General features: G+C 59.4%; 3 protein-coding genes and 1 long non-coding RNA gene across 5 annotated transcripts; 2 read left to right on the forward strand and 2 right to left on the reverse strand.

Moving 5' to 3' along the window:
* Positions 1–1,114: 1,114 nt before the first annotated feature.
* TOE1 (target of EGR1, exonuclease) lies at positions 1,115–6,108 on the reverse strand (the record flags this gene model as incomplete). Its single annotated transcript, XM_082314124.1, has 7 exons — positions 5,979–6,108; positions 5,864–5,904; positions 5,584–5,680; positions 5,254–5,412; positions 4,655–4,914; positions 3,011–3,182; positions 1,115–1,909 (listed from the first exon to the last, which is right to left on the reverse strand). Exons 1-7 carry the CDS (start codon positions 6,087–6,089, stop codon positions 1,115–1,117), a joined length of 1,635 nt encoding a protein of 544 aa, XP_082170250.1. The 5' UTR covers positions 6,090–6,108.
* LOC309591579 lies at positions 2,017–2,921 on the forward strand. Its single transcript, XR_014228380.1, has 3 exons — positions 2,017–2,129; positions 2,563–2,630; positions 2,813–2,921. It is a non-coding gene; the product is annotated as an uncharacterized lncRNA (long non-coding RNA).
* A 508-nt stretch (positions 6,109–6,616) lies between the features above and the next one.
* On the forward strand, positions 6,617–12,020 carry MUTYH (mutY DNA glycosylase). 2 transcript variants are annotated; one of them, XM_082314125.1, is made up of 16 exons: positions 6,617–6,749; positions 6,978–7,111; positions 7,833–7,872; positions 8,213–8,286; positions 8,423–8,464; positions 8,552–8,623; positions 8,829–8,942; positions 9,208–9,305; positions 9,594–9,738; positions 10,003–10,078; positions 10,152–10,337; positions 10,493–10,638; positions 10,858–11,010; positions 11,146–11,196; positions 11,455–11,601; positions 11,696–12,020. In XM_082314125.1, exons 1-15 carry the CDS (start codon positions 6,644–6,646, stop codon positions 11,557–11,559), a joined length of 1,542 nt encoding a protein of 513 aa, XP_082170251.1. In that variant the 5' UTR covers positions 6,617–6,643; the 3' UTR covers positions 11,560–11,601; positions 11,696–12,020. The 2 variants fall into 2 exon arrangements, with proteins under 2 accessions (XP_082170251.1, XP_082170252.1); XM_082314126.1 differs by lacking the exons at positions 6,617–6,749; positions 8,213–8,286 and having other exon boundaries at positions 6,874–7,111.
* Positions 12,021–12,759: 739 nt separating this feature from the next.
* Positions 12,760–14,387, reverse strand: HPDL (4-hydroxyphenylpyruvate dioxygenase like; the record flags this gene model as incomplete). The annotated part of the gene is made up of 1 exon (XM_082311910.1): positions 12,760–14,387. One exon carries the CDS (start codon positions 14,385–14,387, stop codon positions 13,203–13,205), a length of 1,185 nt encoding a protein of 394 aa, XP_082168036.1. The 3' UTR covers positions 12,760–13,202.
* Positions 14,388–14,641: the final 254 nt, after the last annotated feature.

Consider the following 14,641-nt stretch of genomic DNA (forward strand, 5'->3'; position numbering starts at 1 on the left):
CCACTGCATCTCCCCTTACTTAGAAGTCTGAAGACCGGCTGTGGCTTGGTTCTGCAGGCAGTTAGCCTGCACTAGAATCGGATGACCCAGTTGGGAGGAGAAGCTTTTTCCTTTCCCTCTCTCCTGTAGGAGCAAAGGTTTTGTCTATGTATGCTGTAACCAAGATTAAGGTAAAGTAAAGTACAAATGAAGTGGGATAGCTCTCCCAGGGGCATGTTCTAAACGAACCACGGCCAGTGTCTTTTTAAAAAAAAGACTTTTTTTTTTTTTCCCCTTCTTGACTTCCTTAGAAAGACAGGAAATAATTATGAGGGTTATAGGGAATTACCCTACCAGCAGTGACTGAAAGCAGTAACGCTTCACTAAATATTCATAAAAATGTATGCTTTGCCTGAAGAGCTAGTCTGCTTTCATCTGGCGTCTGGCAGAAGCGTCACATCTTCCTCCAGTGACTGTTTATAGCATTTTCTATCGAGCTGGTTGTATGAGTCAACAGCTTGGAGCTTTCCGATGTGTTTTTGTAGGTAGACTTTGACCTTTAGCACACGCTCCTTTTGAAAAGGTGTATCCCACCCTAAACCACTAGGTTAAGTCACGGCATGTAGTGTGAGGCTGTACATGCAGTAAGAATAGAGGCAAGATCTGGGAGGAGGCTGGGGCTCTAACATGCTAGGAAGTTTAAGTGGGAAGCTCTGGCCTCTGTCTCCTCTTGTTTTCAAGTGATTACCCTTGTCATCTTCTGCAAGAAGTGAAACGCATGCTGAAGTAGCTAGCATATGGTTTTCCCAGAAAGGCAACCCGAGGTTGTTTTTTTTTTTTTTTTCAAAACCCATTTTGAGTGCAGAGCACTAAACTGAAACTTGTAGGCCTGGATGCAGTTGGAGAGGAGCATTTTTCCCTCTCTCTTCTCCAGCCTCACCCCTGCCTTCACAGCCTAGCATGCCGCTAAGGAACAACAGGGGGAACTCCAATTGAGAGCAATTTAATCCGTCAGAAGTTAAAACAAAGACAAGAGTAAGAAACCTGCTCCCCTTCCGATCAGTTCTTGATGGAATAAAGAACTTCAAAACTTGAGGGGGAAAAAAAGCCCACTTCAGTGAGGAGTCCTCTAGCTCTATCCACTGGCCCAGGCCAACTTCATCTTCTGGCTATGAGCTTTGGAAGATTTAGAAAACAAGCTCTTCACGATTTGAAGTGGCACCGATTTCCCACTGAGGTACAATTTATTGTGGCAGTCTGGCAACCAGGGCCTTGCACCACCGTCCGTGTTTTTTCCTTTCTTGAGCATCCAGACATAAGCCATAATATAGCCAGTCATGAACGCATCAAAGCCCGCTCGGTGCGTGCCCCCCTGTGAGGGTGGACCATGGGTTTCCTTCCCTGCAGCACATGCTGCTTCAGTCTCGGGGGTGTCTGGGTGATTGACTGAGCCCACTCCAGCGGGAACCTCTGACTTCCCGTCCACTGGGTCACTGTCGGAGGCATTTCCCTTGGCAGAAGGGCTCGCAGCAGCTGCTACCTGGGCAGCGGTTCCTTCGGTGCTCCCCAGATCCTCCTCCTGTTGTGTGCTGGTGTCTGAGCTGATCTCTGGTTCCATGTCTGTGGAGTTCTCCTCCAGTGGCCTGCCCTCAGTGTTGGGTGTGATCTCCGCCAGCTCCGTAGCAGCTGCAGGCTCATAGCAGCTCTGTTTTCGGGGCGGTCCCTCCTCCCCATTCTGAGCTAGCTCCGTCTCTTTTCCTGAGCTTTCCTGTTCAAATGCCTTTGCAGGCTCTTCTGTGTTCTTCCGACGTTTCCATTTGTGCTTCCGTTTCTTCCGCTTCTCCTCCCAAAGCTTGTCATCCTCATCAATTATGAGGTCAATATTATGAGACTGTGGACACTTCACCCCTTTTGGACACCAGCCATAGGCCTAGGGAGAAAAAGAGAAATCTGTAGCCACCAGCCTCCTGGTCAGAGCAGCTTATCCCCGTAACATGGAGCAGAGCTAATTATTCCCTTGTGACGCTGTATCGGGAGCGCTGTGTCCAGTTACAGCCCCACAACACACAAGAAAGGCACTGACAAACTGCAGCGAGTGCAGCCGGGAGCTGTCAAGATGTAGCACGCAACGTAGGAGGAGGCCAAGGAAGGTGGGTTTGTTCCACGTGGAGAAGACGAGGCTAAGGGGATGGGGATATCTAGTTGCTGTCTGCAGCTACCTAAAGCAGAGGTTATAGAGAAAATGGAGCTAAGCCCTTCCAAGGGGAGCACAGGGAAAGGTGACGTGGTAACAGTCGGGGGAATTTCTGACTAGGTATAGAGGAACGGATTTTTCACAATGAGTGGTCAAGCACCGGACCAGGGGCCTGGAGGGGTTTTGTAATCTCTCTCCTTAGAGATTTTCAAAATTCACCAAACAAGGCTCTAAGCAATATTGAGTTGGTAGTTGGATGAGAAACTTCCAGAGGTTGCCCAACCTATGTTGTTCTGCGACAGTAAAGTGCAACACCTGGAAGAGTTCCTTTTCTCCCTGAAGCATCTGAAACCAGTCATGATCTCATCAGATGGGCTCTTTGTTTACAGCTGTAGCAGCACCACGACTCGAGATGCTGTGGATCACACTGTGCTACAGCGCCAGAAGCTGCCGACAGGTAATATTCTTTTATATCTCATCAAGATACGGGAGAGGGAAGAAGCAGCATTTCTTGCTCAGAGGACAAGTCAAACTAATTTAGAATTTACAGCCCTCCCAAGACAGCAACAGATGCTGTAACTCACACCATCCCGCGATTTAGGGCCACATAATCTTTCTGAATCTTTGTGTCTAATGTAGCCCGTGGAATTCACCGCCTCCAAACAGAGCATGCTATTGCCCTTTCCCGTCGTGAAGTCGCCTGAAGCTTGAAAATCTTCCTTGTACTGTGAAGCAAGCAAGGGGAAGCTCCCAGGTGCTTTCCTACCACTTCCCGTTCTGGCCACATGTAGCTCTTTCCGTGGAGCCGGGAAGGATGCAGGGATTCACGTTACTTACCGAAAATTTCTCACAGACAGGCACCTTATTCCCCCCCTCCACGTTGTGGCTTTCTTCTTCCAGAGAGCAGTGGCGATAGTCGATGTAACGGGACATGTTGGCAGGGTAGTTGCAGAACTCCACGGTGAGGTGCTGGCCGCTGGAGTCCTTCAGCTTGCAGTTCTCTCGTTTGCTAGAACAAAGAAGAGTACACCGTTACTGCGGTTAACTCACCGAAGGTACCACAGCGCGGAGCTGGTGCAAACACGCTGCTCTCCACAAGTCTCAGCTCCACTAGCTTCCTGCTCTTGAGCTCTAGCCCCAGTTTGAAAGAAACTGCTGGAAAGAAACTCGGTCCTGGGAGAAGAGCTTTAGTTAAGTAGTTGCTTCTGTGCCGGTTTAAAGGCTGGTTTCTCTTATGCCAACATACAGGCAGGGACACCAGTGTCCCTAGTGAAGCTATGGGAGAAGGTGACACGTAGCTCGGTTTTAAATGTTAAGGGCACTAAGATATGTATCAGTCCTCATAATGTTAATGGACAAAGAGGAAATGCCCCAAAATGAGGTGTCATGTAGAGTACCCAGCACCCCCCGCCCAGACAGGGCGACAGAACAGAATGTAGACAAGGAAACGTTTTCCATCTCATCGGAAAAGAACTGTTTTGTCCCAAGAGCTGGCAAAAAGGCCCAAAACCTTTGGAAGTCTCCACGTAACTAGAATTGTGGGTTAAAATATTAAGAAGTCAGTCGAAAAAGTATTTTTGTCTTGTCAAAACAAAGCATTCTCGTGTTTGAGAACAGCCATCTTTAATATTTTCAGACCTGTCAGAATGGCATTTCCTGATATAAAACAGTCACTAAAAATACCATTTCTCCTCCGCACAGAGCATGACTTCAGTTTAATGGAGATTCAAGGGGCTGTATCACTGCCAGGGGCTTGTTTAGATTGTGTGGGGAGTGCAGAACCAGGGGCCAGACTGACATACAAAGTGGACAGACATCTCTGCTTCTAACATGTGTCTGCCTGGAAGATATCCCCGAAGAGCTGGGGGCAGGAAGCAAGACAAGACGCCCTGGAACAAGAGCACAACGTTTGCTTGGAAGGAAAGTGATGGGCGCTGTAGCTGGCCGCACGGGAGTGTCACGTGCGGGACGCGTGACAGGGCTGGTCAGCGTCGGGAGGTGCAGGGAGCACTTGCCCTTAGAACCGCACCGTCTCTTAGAAAACCGAGTTATAACTAGCGGACCCCGCAGGCACAGCCCTGTTTTCACCTGCTCTCTGGCTGAGTTTTAAGGGTCTCTCTTCTGTGCGCGCTCCTGCCGCGGCCCTGTGGCGCTGCTGGACCAGGGCCATGCAGCGAATCAATTCTTTTTCAGTTAGATCGGGTCACTCTGTGGTCAAAACCACTGCCAGCGGAAGACAGAAATCCTCTTTCAGCAGCTTGCCCACCAAACAGACAAGGTGTATTACAAAATGCACCCTTATGAACTCGGCACCCATCCTAGAAATGGGAAGGGCACGGGGCAGTGTCACCTGAAAAACACCCTTCTTCTCTCATTGGGACAATACAAAGACCCAACTCCCTTACCTAGAAAAACAAACAAAACACTGACACTCCCTTCGCCTTTCCTCCCGTAAGCTTTAAATACCAGAGCGCCGCTCACCATTTCTTGTAAGCGTACTCCAGGTAGGATGCTACAAAGCGAGTCTCAAACTCTGAAGCATATTTGGTGTCGTATATTCCTGCTGGAAACATTTCCGAGAGGTCAGCGGTGAAGGTGCCGAGGCTGTCTGGGAGGTGAGCATAGAAGCACTGGTACAGGAAGACCAGATCGATCAGGCCGTTATGGAGAATGAGAGGCTTCTTCGCTCGTATGAGCTCCAGAAAAAAAGTCCGAACGCTCTGGCTCTGGTTCTCATTGCCCTGCAAGAAGAAGGATTAGTCAAGGAGCCTTAGCGCCCTGACTTGCCGTCACTCCGGGAAGTCCTCAGAGCCTGCTGTAGCGGAGCCCTGCCTACAGCTATTTCTTGCTCTCACCAAACAGATGCCCAAATATTTGGTAAAGCAACTGCAACGAGTGACAGCCTGGATGTAAAAGAGCAGGGAGGTGAAAGGGATAATGCTGCACTCAAGACCCCAGCGTGAGCCCAGCTTCCCTCAGCAGCTGCGTGAGGGAGACGCCAGGACCGGGGGAAGCCAGCGACCTCCCCAGGAGCCTGGAGCAGAGCAAGCTGGGGTGTCTGAAGGAGAGCTGCTTTGTACCTTGTCGTTGCCCTTGTGGTAGGGAATCCCCTGGGAGTACTGCTTGTTGAAGTCAAAGCCGTGCTGCACCAGGAACTGCACCGACTGGGGTTCCACAATATAATCCTCCATGCAGAGCAGCGTCAGGTTGTAGATCTGGCAGAGGTACGTGTTCTCCGACTGCCAAGCGACACAGGGACACCTGTCACGGGGAGCTGCCGAAAGGGCCAGGGGCAAGGCCCCGGAGCACGGCTGGGTTGAGTCCCATCTCCCAGCAGAGCCCCGGTGCCCGCTGCTCCCTCGGAAGGCGGGAGCGGGGGGAAACGGCCGCCCTACGGCCGGCGCACGTACCTTCTCCGGGAGCTGCTTGAAACAGGCGACGCCGAGGGAGAGGACGGAGCGGGTCCTGGCCGCGCTGCAGACGGCCTTGTACCGCTCTTCGATGCACCTGGGCGGCAGGAGAAGGGGAGGTGGCGGCTCCTGCCCCGGCACCCCCGCCCCTTCCCACCGCCGCCCCGGGAGAGCTAAACCCGCAGCGGGAAGGGAACCGGGCAACCGGTACCGAAGGGACCGGTGAGTTCGGCTCAGCGACACCCCCCCACACCCACACGCACACGACCGGGGCACTCACGGGCTCAGCAGCGACTTCCTGGCGCCGAGGCCGCTCAGCTCCTGCGGGGAGACACCCGTCAGCGGGCCCGGCCGCCCCGCCGGTCACCGCCGCCCCCCGCCCCGCCCCGCCTCACCGTGTCCACGGCGACGAAGGTGGCGGTGCGCAGCGCCAGCACCATGGAGGGCCACAGCTCCCTGAAGTTGTCGCTCTGCACGTCCACCACCGGCACCCGCCACCGCGCCATGGCCGCCCCCGCCGCCGCTCCGCGCCACTCCCGGGGCCTCCGCCGCGGCGGCTGCCCGCTGCCTTGCACGCCTCCGCCGGTCGCCCTGCCCGCCCCCGCGCCCCACGCTGCCTGACCGCGCGGGAGGTTCGGTTCCTGTCAGCCGCCAGCGGGATTTTTTTCCCCTTCTCTAAAACCCGTTTTCAACCGAAATTTGGTTTTTAAGCAAACGGGCGTTTAGCTCGGACAGCCCGTTGGGGTCCTTCTAGCGCGGCCGCTGGGACCGGCGGGAGAAAGGGCGGGGACCTCATGTTCTCCCCCGGAGCGCTGATTGGCTCCGACGCGCCGGGAGGTCCCGCCCCTTCCCCCGGGAGGCCTGAGGGGGGGCGCGAACCCGCTCCCCCACCGCCTCGCTCCGATTGGCTCCCGCGCGGCGGGTGGGCGGGGCCGCCCGCTCTGATTTGTCCCCGCGCGGGGGCGGGGCGCGGGAAGGGAAACATTTTCCCGGGAAAGTCTCACGTGGCGCCGCGGCGCCCCTGGGCCCCGGCTCCGCCGGGGAGCGCCCCGGCCCGGCCATGAGCCAGCTCCGGGCGGCGGCGGCTGCCAGGGGTCTCCGGCGGAGCGGCGGGAGGGCGTTCCCGCCTGCGGGGCGGAGCAGGAAGGGCGCGTCGCCCCGCGGAGGTGCCCGGTAGCGGGGGGGCTGGGGCGGGGGAGCGTGGGGTGTCCTCTCCGGGACGCGGGGCCGCCAGCCTGGGCAGCTCCCGGTGCTCGCTGCGTCCTCGTCAGGCTCGGTGCTCGTCCACCCGCCAGCGGCTCTGTCGGGCTCCCGCCTCTGGCCCCGTGGTGCTGCAGTCGGGCCCCGCACCGCTTCTCCATCCGTGCCCTGACCCCGCGCCCCTCTCCCGGCAGGGGCCCCAGCTCCAGCGCCTGCCCCGCCGCCCGCCCGGCATCTCTTCAGCGACCCGGCTGAGATCGAGGCCCTGCGGGGGAACCTGCTCTCCTGGTACGACAGATGCAAGCGGGACCTTCCCTGGAGGGCGCTGGTAAGGGGCGGCATCGGCAGGCGGGGGTGCCATAGCCGGGAACCGGTCCCTCTGCCTTCAGGGGGTGTTGCTGAGGTGACGGCGGCGTCTCTGCCTACGCGATGCATCCCTAAGTGCGTGGAAGAGGGGGCTGGAAATGGGAGCGTGCCCCCAGCCGGGCCCGGCGCTGCCGTGGCGGGGGGGCTGCAGCCAGTCCCCAGGTACAGGGAGTAAAGCAGGGCACAAGGCGAAACCGCGCTTCTCAAGCGCAGCCTCCAAGCCCGAGCGCTTTTCTCTCGTAAACTTAGTCTAGTTGACTTTTAAACCTGTTTTGTTCCTGCCTCTGTGGTACCCTGCAGCAGCGAGCGTGGCGTGGAAAGCTGTTCCACTTCAAGCCCGCTGAGCGTTGTTACTGGAGCTCCTGCTCGGCCTGGCAACAAGCGATCCAGCGGTGCTGGGGCTGGGCACCGGCTTTGCAGCCACCTCTGTCTGAGCGGTGCTGGGAACTGCATGGCCCTTCTGCGGGATTTAAATCTACCTGCCGCTTCTTCCCGCGCAGCAGGGCTCAGCTCTGAGGCAGCTCCTCTGGTGGGATTTTTGAACCTGGGGGAAATATTTTTATGCAGATTCCTATGCAGTGTTCAAAACACACCACAAGTAATTTTATTTTATACGCAAGTCCCCTCTGCGGTGGGGTCCTGTGTCACCCTGTTTCTCTCACTCCATCTTCTTCCCCTTTCAGGCAGCAACTGAGCCGGATGCCGACAGGCGGGCGTACGCAGGTGAGGAGCAGGGACTGCGCCCCGGTGTGCGTGGGGTGCCCCGCTGCGTGCTTGCCCCTGGTGCGGATGGGCAACATGGCCGTGTGAGGAAACCTGGCTTCGGTTGCCACCCTTGGAACGAGCTGCCTGGGGTGGCCGTGAGAGCCCCTGACCCCACTTGCAAGGCTCTGGGGGGCCCACTTTGGGCCGGAGGGAGCTCCCGTGGGGAAGGAGGGGGGTGGGGAGGGGTCCCATGTGTTGGATGCCACTGCAGTGCTTGTAGCCTGTACTAACATGGCCACGGCACGAGGCGTAGGTGGTGTTGGTGCCTCTGCTCTGATCCCTGCCCTGCTCCCTGCAGTGTGGGTGTCTGAGATCATGCTCCAGCAGACGCAGGTGGCTACAGTGATTGACTACTACAACCGCTGGATGCAGGTGACTGTTCCCCACAGAGTCCCGTGCCCACAGGCTGCCCCTTTTGGAGACCTCGTCCACTGCCTGTGGCAAATCCCCAGCTGCAGAGCACGGCTCTGCTCGTCCCTGACTTGTCCCCTTTCCCTCTGTACCGCAGAAGTGGCCGACGCTGCAGGCTCTGGCGCAGGCATCCCTGGAGGTGAGCGTTGCTGGGGCCGGGTGCTCTCCCTGCCCTCATGGCTCTTCCCGCACCCCGTCTAACGCCGCGCCGTGTCTCTTGGGGCAGGAGGTGAACGAGCTGTGGGCAGGACTTGGCTACTACTCCCGAGGGAAGCGTCTGCAGGAGGCAGCAAGGAAGGTGCCCTGGTGTTGGGGTGTGGGGGGCATTTCCAAAGCCCTCTGTGGCCCGTGGGTTGGTGCTGGCTCCCATTTGCCCTGCCTTGTTGGGGCTGTGTACTGCTGGCACAAGGCTAGAGAGGCTGGGATCCCAGCTTACCGTGGGTAAAGTGGATTGCACGCATGTGTCCCGGCTGCTCCCCTGACCTCAGCCCCCTCTCTGCCAGGTGGTGTCCGAGCTGGCTGGCCAGATGCCCAGGACGGCTGAGGACCTGCAGAAGCTGCTGCCGGGAGTGGGCCGATACACAGCGGGAGCCATCGCGTCCATCTCATACGGGCAGGTGAGAGCTGGGCATCAGTGGATGCGTCTCCCCTCTCTGCCACCCAGCCCCGTTCCTGCTGCTGGGTCTCACAAGCCAGGGGCTCCCCAGGGCTGTGCTTGGCTCTGGCTCTCCCCTGCTTTGTGGTGCATCTCACCCACCGCCCAGCTTGGCCTGCGGGTTGGCCTCGTGTGTGTCCCCCCCTCCATCCTGGGAGCACCCCAGCTCCCTGCCTTGCCAGGAGCACGGGCATCTCCCAGCGTGGTAACCCCAGCTCCTCTCCCAGGCTACTGGCGTCGTGGATGGGAATGTGATCCGGGTCCTGTGCCGCCTGCGGTGCATCGGTGCCGACTCCAGCAGCCCAGCTGTCATTGACCGGCTCTGGTAAGAGGAACGCTCACGTTCCCACTCTGAGCTGCGGCGATCGTGGCTGTGCTTGCTGGTGGCCGAGGGCAGGATCACTCAGGAGCTGCGGGGAGCTGAGCCTGGGAAGGGAGAGAGGCGTGGGGTGCGGGAACTCTTGGGAAGCTGGTGCTGCTGGGAGTGGTGGAGAAAGGAGCTGTGTTGCCTCTGCCTACCTAGGAGCATCCCCCCTCGCAGGCAGGAGGTGGGCAAAGGTCCTGGGGCCCTCTCCCCGCAGAGCCCCGTGCCACTCACTGCTTTTTCTCCCAGGGACATGGCCAATGCCCTGGTAGACAGGAGCCGCCCAGGGGATTTTAACCAAGCCCTGATGGAGCTGGGGGCAACTGTGTGTGTGCCCAAGGCCCCGCTGTGCGGGGAGTGCCCCATCAAGCAGCACTGCCGAGCGCGGCGCAGGGTAAGTACAGCCCCAAAATCTTTCTCCTCTCTGCCTGCGGGTGGCCAGGGGCTGCCAGCTGTCCCAGTGGGGTGGCAGAAGGTCACCCCAGCTCCTCTCTGAAGCTTCTTGCAAGCCATGCTTGTCCCAGACCAGTGCTGCGAGCCATTCTTGGCTGGGCATCACATCCTGCATCCTCACCAGGCTGGTGCTGAGTGGTCACCATGCATGGGGACAAGGTGAGCTGGTGGGTGAGCCTGTCCCCATTCCTGTCACCCCTTGCAGGTGGAGAAGGAGCTGGCCTTCGCCTCCCAGAAACTGTTTGGAAAACCTGCCCCAGTGCCTGATGTTGAGGACTGTGGTAAGCACCTGGGGAGATCCCTGTTGTGGCTCCAGCTCTGGACCCTGCAGCGACTGTTACGTTGGTGTTGCAGGTGTTGGGGGTTGTCCCCTGTGCCCCCCAGCTACAGAGCCATGGGACAGCAGCCTGGGGGTGACCAACTTCCCCCGGAAAGCAGCAAAAAAGCAGCCGCGGGCGGTGCGAACGGCCACATGTGTGCTGGAGCGGAGGGGCTGCCATGGGGCCCCGGAGTACCTCATCGTGCAGAGACCCAGCTCAGGTAAGGGAGCAGGGTGGGAGGGTGGCAAAGGCACTGCATGGCCCCTTCCCACCTACGTGAGGGACAGAACAGCCTGGGAGCAGGGATGTGATGAGACTCGGTGTCCCCACATGTGCCTCTTGCCAGCTCATGTCCCCATTGTGCCGCCTCCCCAGGTCTCCTGGCCGGGCTCTGGGAGTTCCCCAGCCTCCCGCTGGCTGAAGGTCTGCAGGAGGAGAAGCAGAGGGAGGTGCTGGCAGATCACCTCCAGGCCTGGATGGGGCGGCCTGTGGCAGCTGGAGGACTGCAGCTCATCGGAGAGGTGAGCCTGGGGCCAGAGGCATGCAGCGTGAGGCCCCTGTGCTTGGCCATGGGGGACATAGCACGGGGGGATGAGGCTCCCCCTTCCCTGCTGTCACCCCTCCCAAGCCCTGCCCTGCTCTACAGAGCCCTGGCAGACTCGGTGCACTTGTGAGGCAGCTGAGCCAGCAGTGCATCCCCTGCTGCCTGCCCATTTCTGTGTCTTCCCATCCCCTCGCAGGTCATCCACATCTTCTCTCACATCCACCAGACATATGTGGTCTACTCCCTGCCCCTGGATGGGGACGTGACTCTGGACCCTGCCTTGTCCCCATCCCGCTGGGTGACAGAGGAGGAGTTCCACACCTCAGCCGTGTCCACAGCCATGAAGAAGGTACCAGGGGGACCTGGGCCTTTCCTCCCTTCCCTCCGTCTCCCTGGGGTCCAAGGCATCTCCCCAGTCTCTGTGGTCTGTCCTGGCTCCAGGACGTGGCTGCAGTTCAGCTCTGGGCTCTTGTGCTTCCTTCAGGTGCTGAAAGCGTGTGAGAAGCAGCATGGGGAGAAGAGCAGCCCTGGCAAGGTGGGCATCGCTGGAGGGTGTGCAGCCCTGTTGCTGTGGGCCAGGCCCCGTTGTGCGGTGCTGGAGCCCCCCTGGGCTTTGGGGTCAGGCCAAGGAGCATTCCTAGCCTGGGGCAGGGCTGCGTCTGGGGGATTTGCTTGGCTGGCTTTGCCCCTGCATGTCCCCAATACCAGGGTTTCCCCCTTGCCTCAAAGGCAATCCCTGGAGGCCATGGGGGCTCTTGGGATTTGGCTTAGCCCCAGCCTGTCTCTCCTGCAGGGCTCCAAGCGGAAGCGGGGGGCAAAGCCGCAGGGAGCAAGCAGCACCCACCCTGGGACGCAACTCTCCCTCCGCGCCTTCCTCCGGGCACCCACCTCCCCGTGATGGCACCTTTGACAGCTGAGACCGCTGGAGACCTGCACTGCGGTGAGTCCTGCCCGCGGCGTCAGGATGGTGTCCCCTGCGTTGCTGCGTGCCCGGCCCACAGCCCTGTGTAATGGTCTCCCGCTCCTCCTTGCAGAGTCCACCAGCTTCCCCAGCTCTCCTGTGGGAGTTGTGCCTTGATGGGGCCAGCGTGGTCCTGGATGTGACCCAGAGCCAGGCTTGCCCTCGCTGCTCACCTGGAGCCCTCCTGGGGTTATTCGGCCCCGCACGGCCACCGCTCCGGCACCGCGGACTCGCGGCAGCAGGGCTTTCTCTCCGGCAGCAGGAAGGCTGTGGCCACATTGCTCCCGCAGCCCTGTCCCCAGCTGCCCACCTGCACCTCCTCCGCCAGCCGGTGATTGTGGATGCAGCTGTACCCTTCCTGGCCTCCAGTAGCCCTTTTTATATGCTTGTTTTTACTGGACCTGAGCCACGGGCTTTCTAATAATAAATCTCCTAAAGTGTGTGGGTTTTTTTAAGTGGCTTTCTGCCTCTGTTGCACTGTGCTAAGCTGGGGGGGGGTTGGGCAGCCTGTGTTTGAATAGGAGGATGGCCAGCAGAATCCCTACAGCTGGGCTGGGGACAGCAGGGATTTCTTCATTAATGCACCCATGAACCCCCTCAACTGAGCATTAACTGCTGGTGACCCCGAATAAGGCACCGAGAGCACCCCCTTCTGCGAGAGCAGGGATCAGCCCCTGGGGGCTACACAGCTCCTGCCTACAGACTGCTCCTCTGTGGGGCCGGGCAGCCCTGCCCTGGGCTTTTGTAGGGTTTTATCCCCCTTTTTTACCTTTTCCATCAGGCTGTTGCCCACTGTGTTCATGCTGTGGCTTTCCCTGACTGCCATGCACAGTAGCACCCTTGCAAAGGCACAAGCCTGGGAGGCTCTTCCCAGAGGGCTGCCAAGGGTTTTCCTCCTTCCCCAGGCTTGTGTCCCTGCCTGGGGCTGGCAGGGACAGGGGCCAGTCCTGGGGGGTGGGCAAGTGGCCTCAGTTTAGGGACTGTAGGTCTGGGGACAGCCTGCCTCAAGGGGTGCAAAGGGCCCTTTCATCCTCACCTGGTACTCAGCAGATCTTAAATGGGAGGAGAAAAAAACCAAAGCAGGGCTTGTAGGTTAATTCTTTAATTGAGGGGAGCAAGAGGCCATCGCTTGCCCTGCACAGGGGCTGGCTGTGCTCTGGGTGGTAACTGTTGACGAGCTGTGGCGTCCATGGCCCCTGGGTTATCCACTCCCCTCTGGCAGCCCCTCCTCCCCTGCTGTGACAGCAGCGTCCTTGGCCATGCTGCAGGTACAAGCCTGATTAGATCAAGATGAAATTAAGGCAGAAAATTCTTCATGTGAGGCCGATAACTCCCTGGGAATCCGGGGGGGACAGAAATCGCCCTTCATCTCCAGGGATGCTCAGAGCCCCGCTGGGCCTGGCTCCAAGCAGCCTGCTGTCACGCTGAAGTTGGCTCTGTGTTGACCTGGAGATGTCCCTTGGTCCCTGCCATCCTTGGCCATGCTGCAGGCACCCGCTGGTATCTCTACAGCGGTGCATTGCCCCAGGGTTGGACCGGAGAGGACGGGGAGCTGAGGGAGGAGGGTTGCAGTGTTGCTACTACTGCTGCTGGTCCATATAGACCTGCACAGCTTTCCACAGTGCCCGTATATTGCCTTCCCCAAAGCCCGGTGCTCCCCGCCGATCAATGAGCTCCAGAAAGAAGGTCTCCTCGGAGAAGATGGGACGGGTAAAGATCTGCATCAAATACTCCTGTGAAGGGCTCTCTGTGGCATCAGCACCCGTCCGGCCCTTGTCCCCGGACACCGTGGTGTCCAGCAGGATGCCCAGCTCTGCCAGCGTGCGGGGGTCCTGCCCGGCCCCCCGGATCTCCTCTGCTTTGCCCCCCTGGCTGTAATAGGCAGGGGGGGGCGTGAAGAACCGCACACCCCCCTGCTGCAAAGCCCTGGTTGTGGCGACGATATCGGTGGTGCGGAGGCCAACGTGCTGGATCCCGGCCCCACCGTGCTGCTCTAGGAAGGTGTCAACTTGGTTGGTGCCGTCCTCGGAGAGGGACTCGGCGAGGATGAGCTTGCAGCCGTGTGCCAGGGCGCCCTGGGCACTCTGCAGCGCAAGGAGCAGCATGCCCACCCCCTGCCCACCGACCACGTACCCCTCGGCCGGCCTCTCCCGTGGGTTCAGCAGGAAGCGCTGGAAGCCGAAGCAGCGCTGGTACCAGTCCAGAGCCGCCCGGGTGCCACCCCGCGGGCAGACGTACGTGATGTGGTCGAAGTGGGTGATCTCAATCCCGTCCCCCGTGGCCGAGGGGGCTCCTTGGATGGGCTGGAAGCCAGGCAGGAAGGGTCCCTGGTAGCGGGATCGGTCCAGAAGGGTATGGCTGATGTTGCCCACGATGGAGCTCGCCACCCCGTAGGTGACAGAGCCGCCATCATCCCTCACCTCGGTGGGGGGCACCAGCAGGGAGCATCCCTGGCTCTGCAGCCGCTTGCAGAGCCCTGGCACGTCATCCACTTCGAAGCAGACGTTGGAGGCTGTGCCCAAGGCGGGCCGGGGGTCCACATCATAGAGGAAATCATGGGAGGAGGCACCGGCGGGCCCCGGTGCCAGGCGCTCGTTGATGAGGAAGACGGCGGATCCCCGTCGCAAGGCCAGCTGCCGGACCCATGGCGTCTGTCGCACGGCCACCGGCTGGAAGCGAAAGGTGGCGGCCAGGTCCTGGGCCCAGCGCTGCCTGTAGGGCATGTGGAGGGAGATGAAGCAGGGGCGGCTCAGCGAGGCTGCCATGGCTGGGCAGGCTGCGGGGAGGACGCACGGGGTCAGGGGGGGCTTGCTGGCTGCGGGAAGGAGCCATTCCCCCACCTTGCATGGAGCCCGAGTGTATTTGCATGCACAGATGCACATGCATGTAAATTTGCACCCCTTAAATGTGTGTATTTTAAATAAGCGGGTCTCACAAGCCGATACACACTGTGCAAGGGACCTTTGGGACCAGCTGCAAAAAGCTGCCCGAGGATGCCGAGCCATCCTGCCACCCCTTT

Source organism: Platalea leucorodia, assembly GCF_965183815.1.
Source record: "Platalea leucorodia genome assembly, chromosome: 5".
Lineage (NCBI taxonomy): Eukaryota > Metazoa > Chordata > Aves > Pelecaniformes > Threskiornithidae > Platalea > Platalea leucorodia.

Coding starts and splice junctions, on each gene's coding strand:
- MUTYH (XM_082314125.1), top strand. CDS start 6,644: ATGAGCCAGCTCCGGGCGGCGGCGGCTGCCAGGGGTCTCCGGCGGAGC. Junction 9,739..10,002: donor ACTGCCGAGCGCGGCGCAGG/GTAAGTACAGCC, acceptor CACCCCTTGCAG/GTGGAGAAGGAGCTGGCCTT. Junction 11,011..11,145: donor TGTCCACAGCCATGAAGAAG/GTACCAGGGGGA, acceptor TGCTTCCTTCAG/GTGCTGAAAGCGTGTGAGAA.